General features: G+C 40.6%; 2 protein-coding genes across 2 annotated transcripts; both read right to left on the bottom strand.

Annotated features, from left to right (window-relative positions):
• Positions 1-6312: 6312 nt before the first annotated feature.
• On the bottom strand, positions 6313-15592 carry map2k6 (mitogen-activated protein kinase kinase 6). The gene is made up of 12 exons (XM_010769744.1): positions 15275-15592; positions 11745-11814; positions 11318-11366; positions 11121-11234; positions 10815-10934; positions 10488-10604; positions 9186-9237; positions 8953-9080; positions 8504-8581; positions 7242-7381; positions 6934-6979; positions 6313-6698 (listed from the first exon to the last, which is right to left on the bottom strand). The coding sequence occupies exons 1-12, from the start codon at positions 15291-15293 to the stop codon at positions 6621-6623; spliced, it is 1011 nt and encodes a 336-aa protein (XP_010768046.1). The 5' UTR covers positions 15294-15592; the 3' UTR covers positions 6313-6620.
• A 204-nt stretch (positions 15593-15796) lies between these two features.
• btbd17b (BTB (POZ) domain containing 17b) lies at positions 15797-20030 on the bottom strand. The gene is made up of 3 exons (XM_010769743.1): positions 19773-20030; positions 17845-18130; positions 15797-17503 (listed from the first exon to the last, which is right to left on the bottom strand). The coding sequence occupies exons 1-3, from the start codon at positions 19858-19860 to the stop codon at positions 16429-16431; spliced, it is 1449 nt and encodes a 482-aa protein (XP_010768045.1). The 5' UTR covers positions 19861-20030; the 3' UTR covers positions 15797-16428.
• Between the last annotated feature and the right edge of the window lie 1042 nt (positions 20031-21072).

The following is a 21072-nucleotide window of genomic DNA, read 5'->3' as shown; positions in this document are numbered from 1 at the left end:
TGTATATATATATATGGTCTCTATTAATATTTCACACTGTATTAGCTATTTATTTCCTTTCAGGGGTCCTCATTTGATCACCTAACTGAACAAAGTCAGGAGGCTTTTATTTGCTAAGTAGTGCAGAACACTGCCACACTGCCTCTCACACACCGACACAGACAGGACACAATCATCCTTCTACCACCCACACACATGCGTTTTGTATCATAGGATTCCAGTTTGAAGCCTTATCTGGCGCAATAAATATAGCTTGAAAGATTGTTGTTGAAATCTACCAATTCAGCAGTTGCATCTGTGAATTTTTATATAGAGGACTGATCAGAAATATTCACCTTTATTTACAGTCATGCACATGCAGACAGACAAATGCGTCATCAGCCTGCTTATACTAAACACCCCGAGGGGCTTTCAGATCTCCTCTCAGGCTTTGCATGGTGAATTGTGATTGATGCCTCGTGGGTTAAAACTACAAATTGTTTTTTTAATCCAAGCTCTCAAATCTGTTCAGGTATCACCTTCAACTCAAGTGGAAAGAGCTAGCATACACAGAGGGATTAGTTAAACTGCTGTGCTGGATTGTAAGGGTGTAATAAGAGTGCTGTATTTCCACTGAGTTCAGACTACTCTGAAGTTTGGGGATATCAATTTAAAGCACACTCTCAAGATACCAAGATTAAGGAATGTCCTTTCGTGCTTCCATCAAATGAAATCCAGCTTTGACTGCTTTTGTAACTGATGCCAAGTAGGAGCTGTATCATAACTGTACCACGCGTTGCCAACTGGGTTAAGAAGTCTAAAAAAAATCAACACATTCCCAGGCCACTTTTTATTCCCCAAGATATCTCTAAATTGTTATTATGTAATTACCTCATTCTGTTTAAGTTGCTCTGAGACATTTCCTTTTCTGCAACAGATGTATTCATGGACTACTGCTTTGTCATCCAACCCTTTGAATCCAGAGAGCACAGCACTGCCCTGAAGGCTTTGGATAGAAGGAAGGAAGTTTACGCCCAACATTGCTGGAGTACACTTTAGGTTACACTAGCATCAGCATTTATAGCACCAGCAGTGTATTAAAACATGCTAATCCAACCTGTTCATTATGTTAAGCAGCTGCCCTTCAATAAGCACTTAAATTACCTCCTTTGTCATATTGATCCGATCTCAATATCTATCAATTCCAGACATATTTTCTAAATGAAATATGTAGAATTTCATCCAATTGATCCGAAATAAAAAAACTTACTTCCTAAACATATTGCAGTAAAAAACAAACTGGAAGTAGATATTTTATTTTTTTTAATGATAATTTCTTAAAAGTAGCAAAACAGTTACTTTGTTACAAGTAAACGTTCTGCTTTCAAAGTCTTACATAAGTACATAAGTACAAGCATCATTATAATCAATTTGTTGGATTGACCAATGTCAGAATACTATCCCTGGATTACAATAGGTGATGCATCAATGTGTACGCATTAGTTATGTTGCAATTGGAAAAGTTAAAAGCCTTTTTTAATATAAACTTTGTAACATTGTTGATTAGCTGGATCTGTCGAAATACAATTACATACTACGGCACAATTCAATTATTATTTTCTCCATTTGCAGAATTAATGAAAGGATGTCTGCTTGGATAAAATATCCTGACAAATATGCATGTTTGTGTATATACAGTCTATGTTATGTATATTTACTTGGGACGCAGTTTGAGTAAACAGACAGCTGTAATGAGACAACTCCAAGTCAATTCCACTGCCACTCCCACACCAAGAATGACAGAGCAATAGGAAGCCCATCTATAGTTAAGCATGTTGCATAATGTTGTGCAGTGTCAGCCGAGGTCCTAATAAGATCGGGTTCCATAAATGCTCTTTTACCCTCTTCAGAAAAAGGGACCCCATTCTAACATTCCAACACAGCCCACCCTGAAGAAGAGCAACTTATATGTTGCTATCTGCTGCTTGTAAGTCTGCCATCTAAGGGCATGGTGAGGGTCATGTTTTCCTTGGCAAGTAACAGAAAGAGAGAGGGGAAAAAGATTCACAATCATGGACGGTTGATGAGGGACGATGTACACATAGGCTACTACTTCTAGTACGAGTTGCCCCACAACATTCTCATTTAAAAAGCACACAATTATTCAAATTGAGACATTGTATTCATCAGCGGGATGATTGTCTGAAACATTGTGTGGCACCCTAATGAGCTGCAAAAGCTTCCCCTTCATTTCCATCTCCAGGACGTAAGCAGGTCAGGAGATCGTGAGATTTGGCAAAACACTAAGGAAACAATTCCAAAATGGAGTGCACATATTTACTATGTCTTGTCTGGCACTCATCTGTCAATGTGTGGGTCCCTCGGGGTAACAACTAACGGAGTTCCCAAACTTAACAGAGAAAAAATAAGCACAAATGTAATCACGTAGGCTCTCTTGCTAGATCAGACCTTCCTGAGAAAAAAGAATACAGTCAAGGCTGAGCGGAAAAGACGAAACAGCCCTGGCTTGCTTCACCCTTCCCTTAAATCAAAGGAGAAGGTTCAAATCAAAAGCGTGTGATAACTTGCGACAGTATCATATATATTTCTAATATGCACCTTAAAAGCAGGCTGCTGTCATGCTGGGGTTGCAAGCTTGGAATAATTGGGGTCCAATGGGATTTCACATTTTGGCTGTTAAAGATATGGAATACATAAATCCACTGTGTATTTTAGTTAATTGTATATTATTTCATTTAAAGCATTAACGTGTAAGTAGCATTGTACTGCTGGGCTGCAAGACTAATTTAGTAAGCTAATGAATAAAGACGTATCTCCTGTTGTGCAAGGTATGTTATAATTTGGAATAAATCAAGTAAAATGAAAGGTCCTTATGTTTGAGTACCACTGATAAGTACGTTACTTGAGTTGATTGAGTAATTTCTTGCATTTTGACCATTCTTTGTAATGTACAAAATAAGGCACAATTACCCAACCATTTCACTGCTACGCTGCCAAGTTGCTAACATTTGCAGTTTAGAGAGGTTTGATTCACTTCTGCATCACAGTCCACATTGAATTGAGCCGGGACAGTAATTCAACTGCCTACTTTTTCGACTCACACGCCAATCTTTTGAGCGGCATTATGCAAGTCGTTATCATCGAAGGCCTCCTTTCCTAAAAAGAGTCTTTCGTTCGGCTGCACAAAACACTGGACCCACTGCCTGCAGTCTACATGGCATTGAGTTTTCTCATCCTGGCATGAAGTCATCGGTCTTTGACAAACACTCAGAGCGGAGTAATGAGCTTTTGTTAACCCCTGTTGTTAACATTCACAGCAGAAAAGCACTCAGAAAGAGCCATCAAAATAAGAGTCTTCTTTCTATTCATCACACATCCTGAAGAATCACGACATGCAATAAAAATATGTGTTCACTTCTCTGTGCTTACATAAGGATGTCTACGCAGATGGAAACTGTTTAACAGGCAAAATATTATATAAAAGCAAGTTAATTTTTTGTTTGGAAAATGGAGTTCAGCATGAGGGGTTATTTACCAGACATGTGTTATGAATCTACATGTAACTTTTCCACCTTAGTAGCTTGAATCACACTTTTATTGCACAATACATTTTTCACACATGCATGTTAGAGGATGAAAAACATGTTCTTGCAGACCGGTGTGCGAGTAGGAAAGTCAGTTTGAGACTGCTTGGCCGCCTTTTATCAGCTGGATCAGTCAGCTCCAGTGTCTCTGTTGTTGATTAAAGGAACGAGAGCCTTAAGTGGAGCTGTTAGTGACAGGGAAGTAGGAATTAAGTGGGTCAACCGTAAAACGCATGCTCTGGACAATCTTGCACTATGTACATTCCCTAAGATATTGAAGTGACTGTTATTTTCTATATATTGAGTGTTGTGTTTTATAATGTGTGCAAATGTGTCTGTTGATTGTATATATGTATGTATATACATATATATTATACATATTTGAATTAGGGATTGTTGGAAACGTTATTTCGATCTCTGTCTGTACAAACACACAGACTAATTGAAATTAAAGTTGACTTTGAAAAGAGACTTGCTGCAAAACACCTATCAAATTTGAGACAACATTTTAACTGAGGATAAAATTGAGATTTTAGCTTTGCTTTTTTGTTTAATACAATTAAAATGTGCTTCATTGCAGGAAGCAATTTTCTCTTAAAATGTTTTGACAGCTACAAGAATCGCAAAAAGGTTGAATTAGTTAGCGCTATTCTTGTTTGGATAACAAAAGAGCTTTGCCCAGCCAGATTTTAAACAAGTTCTGAGTGTTACAACATAAACCTTCAGCTGTGAACTGTAAAGTTATTGACACAAGTAACTAAAACAGCAGTGATTTGTGAATTTAGAATATTACGAAGTGCAAAAACTGTCCTGCATTTTACCAAAGCATTGGGGATAGTCAGTGGGAGCAGGTTGTAGAGAAATGATGACATACAATTCAATATGTTCACTTTAAAAAATAGCTAAATGAGTTAGACTTATCAGATGTCAAAACACTGCATTTATAAGACTTGGGTAGGATTGTACATTTCTCATATACAATATATAGTTACTTTTGGTATTTTCATGACAAAAATAAAGATATAGAAATGTTTGCCAGCCTCATTCTCTAAATGTTGACAGGGTTGTGATCTCTGCATTTGTCAAGTGAACTACTTCCGTCATTGCTAAACAAGCATCAATCATGAAAGGAAAGCTTCAAAACGAACATTCTGAACAATAAAGCCTTTATTTTTTGTCTTTCCATATAGTTCAAGTTTGTCAGTCCCACTCAATGACAAGGTGGCGAATAGAGTGAAGGAGGAAGAGGTAGAGCAAGTGTTCCATTCTCATTGTGACCAGCGTAAAAACACAACTTTTACACACCAAGGGAATGGCCATCCAAAGAAGGCAGACTAAAAAGAAAAACAAAATGGGGAAAAAAAGAAATAAAATAGCAGCTTCTTTGTGGTGTTGCTAGCTTTCCCTTATTATTCACAATCATAAATACACCTAGCTCACTGACTTTTGATAAAGGTTGCACAACAGTGTAAACCAGAGGCAATGAGTGCTAGCCATGACCGTCATCATCACCATCACAGTTCTCTGAACACTTGAAGTGGGGAAACTGTCACATGACAAGGGCCTCTTGCAGTGAATCCGAGGTGAAGAAGCTCTGCATAGTATGGTCAGACAAAACAGAAAATGGCTGCCCACCTTGGACTGAAAAGAGGCTCTGGAGTACGACCTGGGGAAAAAGAAAATGGGATCATCTCCGCATGAAGGAGGAAACCTGAGCGGTATAGCCTGACAGCACATCAGTCCAAAATCGGTGTATAATAGTCAGCTGGCCGAGTACAAGTGTGTGTGTGTGTGTGTGTGTGTGTGTGTGCATTAAAACTGACTACTACCAACCACTCCTCATCTGCACTGCCAGGTAAGGACAGTGCCATGTTACATTAAAAAAGGAAATAGTATTTACATCTTCAACACATAAATTATTCCCCTAACATACTGTCTGTGTAATGCATAATAATATCTCTCGAAAAAGAAAACGTAAGTGCCTCATATGAAAAGACTATGCCGACTCCAGAATTAAGAACAGTAGGCAAAGGGATGCGTTTAAATGCTGCTGAAATCAAATCTAAACGCAAGACCAGAACAAAGAGGAAAAACACAGTTAATGCAGTAATTCATGAGAACGATTTACAAAATGGCACAGAGAAAGAGATAAAGCTGTGAGCTTGGTTAGGCAACCCCTGAATACTTTCAGGTAGAAACGATCGCAGCAGTGAAGGCGATTCGTTAATACCCAAAAAAAAGACGAGTACGCACACACACACACACACACACACACACACACAGGGGTTAGATCACGTTGTAATAGATCTAGAAATGATATGAAATGCCTCTCGTCCAGAATGCGACTGTTGACATTTCTTACATGTTTGTCTCAGCTCAGGAGCATGGCGCTGCAGTGACAGCAGCCCCTGCACTGACCAATCAGGACAGACCCCGGTCGTACGGTTCAGCTGATGCGATATGATAAGGCCCTAGTCCGGTAAAATTCACACTTGTCGGTGATATACAGTATCAAAAGTCTGTATAATGAGAAACATACAAACGCATATGCAAATATAGCTTTCAATACACAACAACATACACATTAACTGTTGGTTTTTTGCAGATGAAATTCAAAATATTCATACAATATGTGTCACAAAGAAATGATGGCTGGCTCTGTCCGTTCTGAAGAGAGAGATAAAAATGGGGAGTGGGGCAAAAAAAATTAAATCTGGTTCAGTTCCTATTTGACAAGTTGAATAATTGCACACACAGGAAGCTTGGAGGAGCGAATTAAACCTCTCCAGTTGGATTTAACTGTATGAGTTCATATTATTACCACCTCTCTCTCTCTATCTCTATCTCTCTCTCTCTCTCTCTCTCTCCAGTGCTGCTGGGCTGCTGTCAGTCTTTGGGTCGCCCGCCTGTTGTGTGTGAGAGTCATTCCAGTGAGTTTTTAAAAAAAAAAAAGAAGAAAAAGAAAAAAGGTAGGACATTGGTTTGGTTGCTAACAGGTCCCGCCTAGCCTGATGGGCCGGGGCCTGGAGGAGGCCCTCAGTCTTTGAGGATGACCTTGACAAAACTGGCCACGTCTGTGTCTTTGGAGTCATGCAGGGTGAGAAATGGATGTTGCTGCAACAAAAGAAGAAAGACAACACTTAGTCTTAAATGAGAACAAATTATCTAATGATGTTATTCACTTTTGAAATGAACACATCATTGTGGGTTAACTAGCTAATTCTGGCGTCTTGTGGACAAATGCAAGAACCAGAGCAGACTGATCAGAGAGGGACTTTGAAAGTGGAACCATTACACATTTTTGTTGTCGTTTGACGGTAAGAAGAAAAGTACTCTTAAAACTACTTACCATTAATTCTGTATAAGCTGGTCTCTCATTTGGCTTCTTTCTTAAGCTGTAAAAACAAAGAGAAACATGCTAAAGTGAGAAAAAACTGAAAACAATATCATATACATTTATAAACAACTTTATAAAAACCACATCTAAAAATAATCAAGTGATAAGAACTGTACAGATACTGTGCTGGGGCCACCTCTTTCAGTAAACACAAAGCAAACACTGACCCCTGCTGGGTCTCTGCGCCACACACAGCGAGGTGCAAGAGGAGCATGAAGTGAGGAAGGTCTCCACATCTGACATGGAGGTGCGAGACTCACCACTGGGAGATGAAGTCCACCATCTCTGGGGAGAAACGGTCGGCAGGCAGCTGTGGGGACGGCTCGTCCACCACCTGTTTGAGCTGCTGGAACGGGGTTCCCCATGAGTCGTAGGGGAATTTCAATATGGCCAGTTCAATCTGTGAGACAGAGAAAGGGTGGTTTACAAAGGATTGTACACGATAGAGCTAAACTACATGACTGCAGTAGATTTGATCAATCTGCTTGTGATACGGACTATCAACAGCAAATTCATTGATTTCAAAAAATCTGAAAAGAAGTTCTACAATAGGTTTGAATTGTGTATTCTCAACAGTCATCATGACTCAGCATTAGTGTTGCTGGAAATAGGATTTACCTGAGGGATCTCTTTGACATTTCCTTATTGTTTTAATCATCAAATAGAAATGATCACGCTGACAAAATATACTTTGCTTGGGAATGCACACCAACATGGTGTTGTACTGCTTGAGCTTTATTATGAATTTAAAAAACAAACATCACAGACTAATTCACAGAAGGCAGAATAAATAACAGTTCAAACTTTACTGCTTGGAAACAGGTGTTTTTATCCTAAGTAACACACTGATGCATTTCGTACAATAACTTGTATATTATATTGGAGTATAGAGTAATGAAATAATACATTCAACCAAGGTAGAATAATAATTTAGTTTTTTGTAGTCGTGTAAGCGATGTATGAAATAATCACGTAGCATTTTTTTAATATTTTTTTTATAGAGTATTTCAAATTGTATGCTTCTTTGTACTTCTACCCCACTACAATTCAGACGTAAATCGTGTACTTTTATTCCACTACATTTATTTCGTAGCTTTAGTTACTTACAGATTTTTTATAATAAATGTGAAATATAATCAACGCCTAAAAAGAACGTTATTTAAACCTGGAGTAACATTCACAAGCCACCCTGCAGTATACAAAGTCATTCAAACTAGCTGCACCTTTAACAGCTTTGATAACACTTTAATCAATCATTATAATCAAAACATATCATATATATATATTATTCAGAAATGGACCAATTTGTCCAAAGAGTACTTTTACTTTTGGTACTCCAGGTATATTTTGATGCCAATACTTTTGTACTTTTACTCTGGTACTTCTATTTTTACTAGAAGTACACGATCTGAGAACTTCTCCCACCTCTGTTTAAAGTGAATAAAAAAAACATGGATTATTTTGCCTAAAATGCATCACAAATGGCATCAAGTTTCACATATTCAAACCAAACTCTACTCACCATGGTGATACCAAGACTCCATATGTCTGACTTGACACTGTAGCCTTTCTGGTTGAGGTCGGGGTTGATCCGCTCAGGCTGAAAGAGATCATTAACAACAGATTAAGTACCAATATTATACGAGAACGATTTGAACAAAAAACATAAATGGTTATACTGCATCTTTAAGGAAAGCTTTTTTTTGTTGCATTTACTTAAAATATATAAACAGGAAAATACAGAATTATAATTAATATTTACAGATGAAAGCTATTAAGAATTAAACCACGTCAAGAATGAAAAAAGGCATGCAAATAAGATTCATTCATACAGTTGAGATGTTGAAGCGAAGTGGAAAACAGAGGACTGAATAATATCCTCCTGGACTGGTAAGATCTGTTTTTTCAGACATTTTAAAAAAGCAATTCCCCAGTTGATTAAAAAAAAAAAATGCAACAATCCGTAATTACCGCCATGTAGGGCTTGCAGCCTGCGTCCATTGTTTTGGCCACCGAGTCGACCAGGTGGCCACTGATGCCGAAGTCACACATTTTCACTTGGCCCTGAGTGTTGATCAGAACATTGGAGGGCTTCACATCTGGGAAAAGACATGTTGGGAAAATGATGACGGAGAACATAGCATAGCAACAATGAGAAACATTGACGGAAAGCTAAAGACTGTATACACTGACAATTGAATTACCTCTGTGTATCACTGACAGGTTACTGTGCAGATGATCTAAGGCCTTGACAACCTGTGGAGAGAGAACATTAAAGAAAAGGAGAAATTATTAAATAATATTATCCAGAAATGTAGATGAAGATGATTTCTCAGTTAAGAGTGTTTTACGTGCACATACATGATACAATATTTATGTTTTAGAAACTTTTAAATAGTTTTTTTTCCCCAGGAGTCACTCATATTTTATAAAGCACCACATATCTAAGTAACTGAATGCGGCCAAAGCTGTAAAAAAAATAAAAAAGGACATAATTTGCTCTCGACGAAAAGTCAACATGTTGGGACCGATCCTGTAATAATGTAAAGCATGTGAGTTGGGTGTAATAATATTACATTTGTCGGTAACGGAGTAATGTCACGTGTTACTGTTATAAATTCAGTAATCACACTACAGTTAGGATACTAACATTGCGCGAACAAATGACTAGATTCTCCCTTTGACAGACTAGTAGTTGCTACATTATTCAGAAGTTTACAGTAACTTTGGATAATAACACAGCGGGTTTAATAAACGGAGCCTCTCTTTTCCTCTCCCTCTCCTGACAGCCCGTCTGTGTCTCATGCAGCTCGCTGATCCAGTGAATGCCACGACAGTAAATAACAAACATTTAGAAGTAGTTTAGCTAGTTCCAGGGGTAGATAAGATAGGTCTAACTTTTTAACCATTTTAAATATTTCAAGTCACTAGAGGGATTTCCGCCGCAGGTTTATATTTTCCTAACATTTGCGCGACTTGTCCACATGCAGCTGTCACAGGGGTTGAGCTGCAGAGACAGAGACATCAACAGTTATAACTTTGGAGGGGTGGAGGTATGCCCATTATTTTAAATGTGTCAGAAGAAAGGACAGGAATGTGATGGTAAGGTGCACTGCTGCAAACACAACAACATGAAACCTCTCCAAGCACCTGCAGAGGCAACATGCTAACACGAAGCTAGTAGCTAAAGACCCCCACACCCAGAGTGATGATGTTGAGTGAGTGCCGACTCCAAACAAGCAGCAAAAACTAGCATTTTCCCCGTTATTAAACTTGTGTTATGTCTTCCTCATTGCAATAGTAATTGTTATATGTGTGCACATGTAGGCCTACGTTTTAAGTTTTGGCTATAGGCTGTTGCCGAGTAAGGCAAAAGTAATGTAAAGATTAACGAGGTAAAGTAATATATTACTTTTATTTAAAGTAATGAGTAATATATTACTTTTTTTGAGTAACAACTCCATCACTGGTGACACTAATAGTGAAACATATGGGACAGGACGTACTGCTACTGTGATCTTGCCCAGGATGTCCTCTGGGAAGTCTTTGCCTTTCTCGATAACTTTCTTATAGAACTTATCCAGAGACGTGTCCATGAGCTCCATGCAGATCCAGACATCCCCCTGAAAGAAACCCAACAATTTAAAACAGGATGAACACACACACACACATCCCCACACACACACACACACACACACACACACACACACACACACACACACGTAGCCTTCACAATCAGCAATGTCCTTGCCCTAAGACAAACACACACACACACACACACACACACACACACACACACACACACACACACACGACAGTCCTTGTGTGCTCACCTCTCTGAAGAGGGCACCGTAGAATGTGACGGTGTGGAAGCAGTCCACTGTCCTCATAGAAATGTCCAAGTCCATCAGAAGCCTCTTCTGCTCCAGCGTGTTGACGGTGGCACGAATCCTCTGGGGACGCAAACATTACACATTAATAATAATAATAATAATAATAATCGGATAGATCTCATCCAAATGTTTACAAGTTGAGCTCATATGTTGAATACATCTATGAGTCGTGGTACTATTTTAAAAAGCACGGTGCGTTAACAGATCAGGTAACCCGAGAAGCCCCCCCCTCCCCCTCCAGCCCACCTTGACAGCCATGATAACACCGCTGGGCACATGTTTCATCTTGTCGACCACGCCGTACGCCCCCCTGCCCAGCTCTCCAATCTGCTCCAAGTCATCTGCCTTCACCACAAAGTTCTAGAGGAAAGAGGCAGAAGTTGTATTAATGTACGTGTTCAGGAGAGAAAGGCATGTGTCAGGGAAACCATAGCCAATCTTACCTGGTCTCCAATTGTGACGCAAGCTTTCGAGTCAAGATCTCGAGGGGGCCTGCAGGGAGAGAGCAAGGTTAAGACAGGAAGGACATGTCATAATACTCAGTAATGAATATTCACACTGTAAGATAAATGTTTATTTATAAATTATGAGATCAAGTTGAAGCAATAAGTAATTGAAGTCAGTGTTAAATGTCTGCATTTCTGGACGTCATTTCTTTCTTTGCATGTAGGCGAGCATTGCACATTGAATAAAAATGAAATACAATACAAAAAATGTATAAAACAGTATAAATAAACTGAACGGTACATATGCACATAGCAACAGTGAAAGATGTTTACCCAAAGTATCTCTATTAGATGCAATAAGTCAATACCAGGCTGAAGCCATTTCAATGATCTAGCTCTAACCCATTGTAAAGAGAAGCCTTACGCTGCTGCTGCTGGGGGGGGCTGTGCAAACACTTCTTTGGCCAGCTTCAGCCCAGGGTTCTTCTTCTTCCCTTGGAGACAAGAAATTAGAAAACCATTACCATCTCAGCGTCACGATAGTCATACAGGGATCGATATTTAGGAGGGACAGAGTAGTATAATTAGCTGAGTTTTGTAAAGGACTAAGGCAAATGGTCACACCACTTGTGCCTGAGTGTGGAGAGGAGGCTTGCTTTACATTTTAATTTAGGCTATTAAGTGCACAATGAACTTGTTTTCACACCATCCATGTGTTGATGGGGAATTTTATTCTAGTAGTAATAGGTTTTTCAAGGTTTCAATAAAGTTGCCTCATTTGCCATAACCTGCAGCAGGTGATCGGTTATCAGGAGATGACTCAAAGCTGAGGTTGGTATGATGACTCAAATGGAAAAAAAGGCAGGTGCAGGGGAAGATTTTTTAAATTTGTACTGATACTATAATTCTTATCAAACCGCCCATCAATGTTTTTTTTCTATAGTTTAGTTTTAAATTTCTTGATTATAGTGCGGTAAACTGCACTTCCTGGACCTTGTCTGTGTTGAATCAGTGACAGCAGTCCATTCATAAACACAATTTACCGGAAGCCTCTGGGACTTCCCACAAGAGGCTGTAAGTCCCTGCCAGAATGACACAGCTACCGGGCCTACGAGTAGCAACAAAGCAAAAACAACTCCACTTTTCTTGACACGGACACTTGAGTTCAGCATGTGAGCTCTTGTTGTGAAGGTCAACAGGAAAAATAGAACCCTTTTCTTGACCTTTACCTCCGTGTGCTTAAATGTTCCCACCCACAGGGATATGATGAGAAACATTTCAGTCCTGGCTGTTTATTTCCTGTTCTGGTACTACTGCATGCTCAGGACAGGCTGTGCAATTATTCTACTCCAGTTCAGAGAAACTGGTTTCATGCACAAATACCTTCACTTTAGAAGAAATGCAACAGCTCTTATTCATTCTGTTGGGTTGTGTTTGCCATCGAGTGAGTCACAATACTCCAGTGTGGAGGAAGTAAGTTGGGTAAACCCCTCCTTGCTAGATTAAGCTGGAAGGGAAGTGAAGTTTAACAAAGATTTTAGATTTTATGTTCAACCACTGAAACATCAGACAGGTCCATTTTGTGCTGCAGCCCTAAAATAGGCCTCCAGTGTCTGGACAGACTGTGGCAGTCTCATGTGGTAGGGAGAGATTGAAGTGTGATTTACTCACACATGCTCAGTCAAAAATAGATTTTGCATTTCCTCTGCGTGGGATAAAGCACGAGCACTCAAAGATTTCTGATGACCTGACAAGTAAGACAGTCTTTTGTTCATGGACCAAAATGTGTTAGCATGCGAACATCGCAGGGAAGTACAAAAACAGTTATTAAGCTATTTGAGATATCTGCCAAACTATCTTTCACTCTATGCAGTGTTTTGTTTCAATGAAGTCATAGTTACTGCAAGGCTTATTTACTGTGAAATATTAATGGATTTGAAATACTCATAACTCCATTCAGGAAGGCAAGCTGCAAGTGTTTGCTGGAATATGACTCACAGCCAGACTGGACACATCCGCCTAAAACACAACAACTGTCAGGACCTTTTGGGAAATATGATGTCACTTCACTTGGCCTGCTTGCTTCCCGCTGCTCGCTTTCTCCAATAGGGCCGACCGAGGCCAGCTTCAGAAAGCTTTCTGCTGCAACTGGCCCTCGCACTAAGCTTGACAGGACACAGAGCCTCAGCTGCAGTCAAGAGTATATCACGTTAACAAATGCCATTTCCCAGAGATTGCTCTTTATTCACGGCATAGTTGGTTGTATACAATGAACAATAATGTTAATATCAATGTGTGCAATGAAGCCAAGTCGCGTTCTAACATCTCCACAACCTGTATTTGTCTTTACAAAGGAAAACATTTCTTAAGCTACAGTGTTTTAATTGCAAGTATTGATCATTGTGTCCATCTTGTTCTACTGATGCTGTGTTGGAGTTATCAGTATCATCTACTTGTGAGAGAAGCAGTGGCTTGGTGCGCTTCGACAGGAAATGCAGCAGTTCTTAGAAAACCAAAAGATGTTCAGTGGAAACTATCCACGGTGCAGTGCGTAATGTGAACAAGAATTCCAGGATCGTGCATGAGATCAAAATGTCAATAGCTGTGTGACTAGTCACCATCAGGAAGCTCCCGCCTCAGAGTGGGTCCATATACAGAAAAAGGATGACTCATGCCCATATAATCTTCCACACCACCCTATCAGTGCCGTTAGGGGGAACCCAATCTCCAAACAAGCCTCAGCAATACCATGGAAAGCCCTTCAATGCACTCAGGCCCGCTCCTTCCTTGACCACGGAAGGCACAATCATGTAGTGGCCAGAGGGAGAGAGAACAAAAAACACTTTCACAAAGACCTATCAGTGCACACAGTAATTACAGCACAGAACCAGTGTAGCAGCTATAGAGAATCTGCTTGCAGCCAGTGAACTGTCAACAAAGAGAGGCTGCACAAGGTATTGGTGCTGCAAGTCAAAACATGCCATGGTAGGCCAAAGGCTGTGATTGCCTGAGCAGAAGCACCAATCTACACAGCCCTCTGAAAACAGTGTGTACTCCCGACCATGGTAACGCTAGTATGATTGTGTAACAGCACAAGCGGTGAACTTGAAATGTAAATTGACATCATCATAATGTGTGTGTGTGTGTGTGTGTGTGTGTGTGTGTGTGTGTGTGTGTGTGTGTGTGTGTGTGTGTGTGTGTGTGTGTGTGTGTGTGTGTGTGGCAGAGGAAGGACCTTGATTTTTCCAAGGTGTGTGTTTTATTCAACAGTGTACGCAGATTACACAGACTCAATGACTGACTGGCGGAAGTGTGTGATAGCGCCATGGTTTCTTAGCTTCGCCGCCTGTTTTAAAAATAAAACAACAATTTCCACCGACGGAAAAAAAATGCATTTAGTTGGTTGCAGTGCTAAAAATATTTGTGCGCCAACACACTTGCCAAAGCAAAAATAACTTCACCCCAAACGAGCAGTCATGAGTCAGGAGGTCGGAAAATATTAACACCTGTGGTCCCACTTTATCGTAGGGGAGAAACTAATCCCGGCAGCGCGGTGATTCCCAGCTGAGGGGCAGGTTGGTTCTGATTTACAGTTTGGCAAAAGTATTGTCGTGAAAACGGTGTTAGCTTATCACAACACGGGAACTTAAACGAGGACGCGAGTGAAGCATTTAGCTCAAATATTAATAGTACAAACTATAAATTAGCACAATATCAGTAAGTCTACGATGAATACCTTCAGACAGCAGTGTGTCCAGAGACTTCGCATAATGATAGAAAGCAGGAAAGACATGCTGGCTAGCTTATTTTTCTCCCCTCATACATGCAGCTTTCCACCTGGCAAGGTTACATTTCTGAAACATAGCTAGCTAAATTACTTCCACGCAAACGACACGTCTTAATATAGTATATGCACAGTTACTTTTAAAAAAAGAGTGGAAAAACACCACTTACCTCCTTTAGACAGAGACATTTCCCCTTTGCTTTGATGAGGGGGAAGGGAAGCACAAAGACTTTTGCCTTTTTTTACTCCCTCCCTCCCTGCATCTAGCCTTACACCCGCTCAGGATCGCTGGCTTGTGCAAAAACTAGCAGCGATTAAAACTAAACAGTTCGTCTTCGTGCAATCTTAGTGCTACAATCACCAGCTGGCGCGTTCAAAGATCAATCCGCAGATGGATGCACAACTTTGAATAAAGTCTGCGCGGGTTGAACAGTTCGAGTTAGTTTGCTAACAAAACCTACACTTTTAGGGTGGCCAAAGTCTGACAGCTGAAGGTTCCAACGACGTAATGACGTATTTCCTGTTTCGTACTAAGCATCATGGGATAAGTAGTTTGTATTGTGTGAGCACTTTCTCTGTAAATAAAGCGAGATTATTCTCCAACAATACCAGTCATTTACCAACAAATATGTCACTAACTACGATCTCGTAGATTTTATATTTGAAGGGCAAACCACTCGACACAGAAATACTCATTTTAAATTGTTTTTATTTTATTTGTTGGAGGATGAACATCAAATACTGGTGCAGTTTATTAAAAGCAAGACAAAATGCATTATGTATCAATAGGTAATACAAAAACAATAGAATACTAAAGAACTCACTGTCTTGCATTAGTCAACTACAGTAAAGGAACACCAATAAAGGGATTTAAGTTTAATCAACACATGTTGGTATGGAAAGTATTAGTATTTAACTCAAATCTATATTTGGTTGCTGAGAAGTCGAATGAGAAAAAATAAAAGCAATACATCTTATTTTAAAGCAAAACATCTCTAGTACCTATGAAAAAACATTAACCATCACGTGGATCCAAGTAATTCAAGGGAAACAACTGCTGGACTACAATACTTTTGAACAAAATACAGTACATGAAATGTTTTTTTCTTAGTATGCATGAAATACTGAAAACCGCTATTGTTATTGTGATAGTTAAGCTGTAATAGTTTTGTATGTTACAAAAAAAAACCTTCTTACCAAATATAGATGTCACAGACCTGATGCATAAACATGTGCTGTGATATGAGTTCACTTTGGAATATGTGCATGTGATTGTGTGGGTGAATGGTGGCTACGTATGGTAAGGCCACACACATCACTGCTTTTATTTCCTGGCAACAAGGAGGGTATGGTAGAGAGGTTTTATTACAATGTGCAGATAGAGGGAGCTATCAATCAGGTACTCTGATGCACGGCGCTGCAGGTCAGCATCCACCAAGAAATCCCCAGCCTCCTCAGTGCTCTGGTGGAAGTTGTAGACGTGGCGAACCACAATTTTTCCTTGTTGTCTTGCCATCACGATCACCGTCTTTTGGAAACTCACACCAGCAAAGTCTGGGCTGGAAGTGGCTGGTGTTACAATAATGCGAGGTCGACCACCATCTGTGCGTGTAGGCTGCATGGCACCCAGCTCAGTGTAGGTTGACCTGGCACTGAGTGGGAGCCAGCGAGGGGAGAAGAGGGCGTTCCAGGTCACTCGCTTACTGGAGTCATGGCCGCTGGGCCCGAGCTGGGTCTGGAAGCTGAAACTGCGGTCATCACGGGTGGGATTATTGATAACCCAAGGGGAACCCCAGGATGTGGACAGGTAGTTACGGGGTGTGAAAATACTGCAGTTAACATCGAAGAACTTTGCCAGTTGGATAGGTGAGGCGGAGTGAAATTGGAAAGCTAAGTAGAGTAGATCTCGGATAGACTCGTAATGCTTCTGCATGAGGGGGGATTGCTTTTGAAGACGGAATAGGTGATGAGGGGGGATCATGCCGTATCGAACAGCCTTTAGGGCACTTTCCACTGTTGAACTGACAGGCTGGTTCTGGCTGATCCAGGCCTCCAGGGCCTCGTAGAGCTCCAGCTCACTCTGCAGAATGAGGTCAGAGCGCTGGAGCAAGGAAAAGAGCAGGTCTTCACTGATGGAGCTCCATTCTGCGCTCTGAAACACAGAGGACAAGTTCCAGGACAGATACTGCAGGCAGCTGTCCCGCAGGACCATGTCCCCCATTTGTAATGCATAGTTGTACCAGCCAATCACATGGCCTGTGGGTGAATCACTAGACAGATGTTGGGTCATAAACTGAGTTAGACCCTGTTGAAGGCCCCACACTCGATACTTGCTGGCCAGCTTATGCAGAGAAACAGCCTGATCTAGCCGCACTGAGATGTCACCGCAGTACAGATACCTAGAAGAGAAAAACAAAGCTGCAATAGTCATCAACAGATATTTTTGAAAGACTAAAAATAGTATATCTTTCAATAAGGAATACATCTTTGTTTCCCTTCTCACATCTGAGTCACTGAATAAACCCACACTTTCCGCTTTCAACCGTGAGCCTCAAACAGCAGGTGTAATTTTAGAATATTTCACCAGATGGAGTATCTCACTTCTCCAACGGAGAGATAAAATGGTGAGTGAAGATCAAAAACATCTACAAGTAGCTGCCGAGATTATATAATGGTTTTAATAAGTTTAACCAAATTAAACCTAATTAAATCTGAACAAATGATTACACCTCACCCTCACCTGATAAACTTGTCAAAGACAGCTGCACAATCAGGCGTTTCTCTCAAAAGCAAATAGCTGTTGTTGCGACTAAGCAGCAGTTCCTCAAACACCTCACTCTGCAGCGTGAGAACCAGGCTGTGGGCCTGGATCACCTTCACCTCGTCCGTGTTGATGGTCTGCACCCGGAGAGTGACATCACTGCTGTTCCCTAGGGCCAGCAGGCTCTCCATTCGCTGCACCATACTCATGGAGTGATTCAGCACCGTGGCCCCACTGTCCAATGGTACCTCCTGCTTCAGGGCAGCTGTGGAAATAAAGTGCAAGGTGATGGACTAGCAGCACTTAACAGGAAAACAACCATGAATATTCAAAGCCAGAGGAAATCTGATGTATTAGCATTAAAAAGAATATAAACAGCAGATAGCTTGCACATCTTCCGGCGCAGACTGAAAACTCATCTCTTTCGACTCCACTTTGAGCGATAGAATTACTAACAAAGCACTTATATACTAATAAAGGGCTGGCTTATCTAAAGCCAGTTGAGTAGCACTTGAAATGTTTGGCTCTATGAAACCTGATGTACTTATATGATTCTGTTTTCTTCAAGGTTGTATCTTCCTGGTCGAATGCACTTATTGTAAGTCACTTTGGATAAAAGCGTCAGCTAAATGCAATGTAATAATGTAATAATAATAATAAACACATTTTCAATCATTAGCGCCTGCATTATTTCTGATTTTGTTAAATGTAATTTGCATCAGCCTGACTTTGCATTTCAAGAATTCACAGCCGAGTTCATGATCAACAGCTTAAATCAGATTTGAGACAGCAAGCACTCCGTAACACATCGACAAAACCACAACTGAAAATATGTATCTGGGAAAAGACAGATTTGCACGTCCATCTATTTTTCTGGTTTCAATTGATGAGAACAAGCTGAGTGACTGAGTCAGAAAACATCCGCCACTATAAGTGCTCAGAAAATAATCCTGAGTTTGCAGTGCCATTGCAGATTGCTGCTTCTATGGGCCCTCTTATGCGCAAGTACAAGAAGCCCCTACTGGAGAATCACACATGAAAAGACTGAGAGTGACAAGCTGCTGTTTCCATTCTGCCACAGCCGTCAGTCGGCCTGCAACTGGGGGTTTAATAAGCCACAGGGGGAGCACATTGGCTCCCTGGAAGGGCTCCCATATCTCTACCACAATCAAGCACCCCTATACTTCAAAGTAACCTTCTTCCAATTATGCAGCCAGCACCATGAGCCAGCTGAGCATGGTGAGGGGGGGGTGTTTCTATAAATGATTATGGCACACCACATCCAATTGGAACAATTCATTAATCACACATAGGGAAGCAGTTTTTTTATTTCAGATTTTTCAAATATCTGAGAGAAACATTTTAAAAGGACAAACAAGTTATGAATAAAGGCTGTTTCAGTGTCCTTTTCACTGAAGCTGAAAATAAAAATACACAGTTCCCAAATATAAGATTAAAGGAGTCTTTGCCCATGAGGAATCTCAAATGAAAACGTATCTGACAGCACAGAAATGTGGCCTTCAATAGCTTTGGTCAACATCGGTAAAGTCTGATCTTCTTCAGGAGGCAAGCAAAGCATCACCTCAGAGCTTATACTGTACCGTTTTACTGAGCCGGCACAAAGCCAGGCAGCAAATGGGCTTGTCTTTCTTTCTCTGCACCCGGCAGACAGAGCTGAGGACAGAATAAGTAGACTAGATAAATAATACTCAACCCCTGCCCTGAGGCTGAGCACAAGCCACTATTCATGCCGTGCCCTACTACCCACTGACAATATGGGGGAAGCTGAACTGAAATAGAACAAAACAGCTTCTCTTAAACTGTAAGGCACTAAAAAAAGGATGTGAAGTTGATATAACTCTGTAAAAGCAAACAATTGGAAGTACTCATGCTATTTCTTATCTTACCTCCTCTGACTGTGACAGAGTGGATTAAGAAGAGCAGGGTGCCCACAGCGACCCAGGCAGGGATCCCTTGTTCACAGGAGCGCACCATATCTTCTCAGTTACTCTCTTTTTCCTTTCCCCTAGTCTTCCTTACCCTGTGCCACTCTTCTCCTGACTTTTCTTCTTGCTGCTGTGCCTTTGTCGTGTGAGTGCAGAAAAGTGTGTTGCCCCGAGTGTGCCGCCCGGCTCCCTGTCCCGCACTCTTTATGTAGGACGCTGGCCTTTCCCTGGCGCATCTCACAACCCCACAGACTCCATTGATTGGTGGAATCTGGCAGGGGCGTTGCTATAGCGACAGCTTTGATTTTGAAAATCTCCTTTTTGGATGTTACATGGCATTGATCAGTGGCACAGGGCCAGCCAAAAACTCAGCTTAATGGTTTTCATTTATTTATTTTTGTCTAAAAGTCAGGGAGGTTAGGCCACTATTAACAATCAATATCAACTCAGTTTCATGTTTTAATGGCACTCAGGATGCCCCAAATATCTGGACTGCAAAATGTTGTTTATGACTTCTAAGTAGCTATAATCAGGGTCGTATAATTTTTCAATTACAGTAGGTTGCCACTGAGCCTGTCAAAGGTAATTTAGGTTCTAATATGTGTGACGAGCTGCAGTCAGTCATCCATTTAGCTGGACTTTTTTTCAGCAAAGAGCAATTATTCCTGTGATGGCATGTTAATCTCGCTAATGAGAGGGATATACTTGGTGCTGGATCTGATCATCAATTTAAGGCAATGACTGCTTGTCGAAATCAACTGCCATTCATTACTTTATATAATCCAAATTCAGTGTGCAGTGTCTGCATCACACATGTAAAAAAGGTCAATGGGTTTATTTAGATTCAAATTCCAGCTGGATATGCAGCTAACTGTCTGCTGCTTGCAGGGAACATACTAACCTCAGAGTGATGATACTCAATATGAAATGCTACTGAAAGTGAGCCAAATGACATGAGAGAACTACACATCCTAGCAAAATACAGTACAACAAAAGTTTCACTGTAAAATGGCAGCATTGACAACAACAGACCCCCTGGTCATCAGGGCTCATAAAGATGTAGCCAGAGCCATTTGTACAGGCCGTGATCTATCCCTCAGTTAGCATTGATCTGTCATTTAGAGAAGGGTCAGTCAATACTGAGATCCTGGTTAAAACCTTCTCAAAAAGAAGAGCTTAGTATGGATCTGATATTTGTTTAAAAATCTTTATCTAACTAGGCCATTAGTCCAATCACAATGTTTATACTAACATGCTGCAA

The sequence above is a fragment of the Notothenia coriiceps genome, unplaced genomic scaffold (genome assembly GCF_000735185.1).
Source record: "Notothenia coriiceps isolate Sejong01 unplaced genomic scaffold, NC01 NC01_scaffold00007694, whole genome shotgun sequence".
Lineage (NCBI taxonomy): Eukaryota > Metazoa > Chordata > Actinopteri > Perciformes > Nototheniidae > Notothenia > Notothenia coriiceps.
Note: the sequence above shows the minus strand (reverse complement) of the source record. Positions and strands in the feature narration are given on the sequence as shown.

Bases quoted from the DNA above. Each gene is read 5' to 3' on its own strand.
- map2k6 (XM_010769744.1), bottom strand. The intron at 10,605-10,814 runs GTGAGCACACAA...GGTTTCTTTCAG, and splicing joins ACGGTGCCCTCTTCAGAGAG to GGGGATGTCTGGATCTGCAT. The intron at 7,382-8,503 runs GTGAGTAGAGTT...TCTGTCTCACAG, and splicing joins GGAGTCTTGGTATCACCATG to ATTGAACTGGCCATATTGAA.
- btbd17b (XM_010769743.1), bottom strand. From the start codon at position 19,860: ATGGTGCGCTCCTGTGAACAAGGGATCCCTGCCTGGGTCGCTGTGGGC. The intron at 18,131-19,772 runs GTAAGATAAGAA...TTATTTCCACAG, and splicing joins CTCTGTCACAGTCAGAGGAG to CTGCCCTGAAGCAGGAGGTA. The intron at 17,504-17,844 runs GTGAGGGTGAGG...TTTCTCTTCTAG, and splicing joins GTCTTTGACAAGTTTATCAG to GTATCTGTACTGCGGTGACA.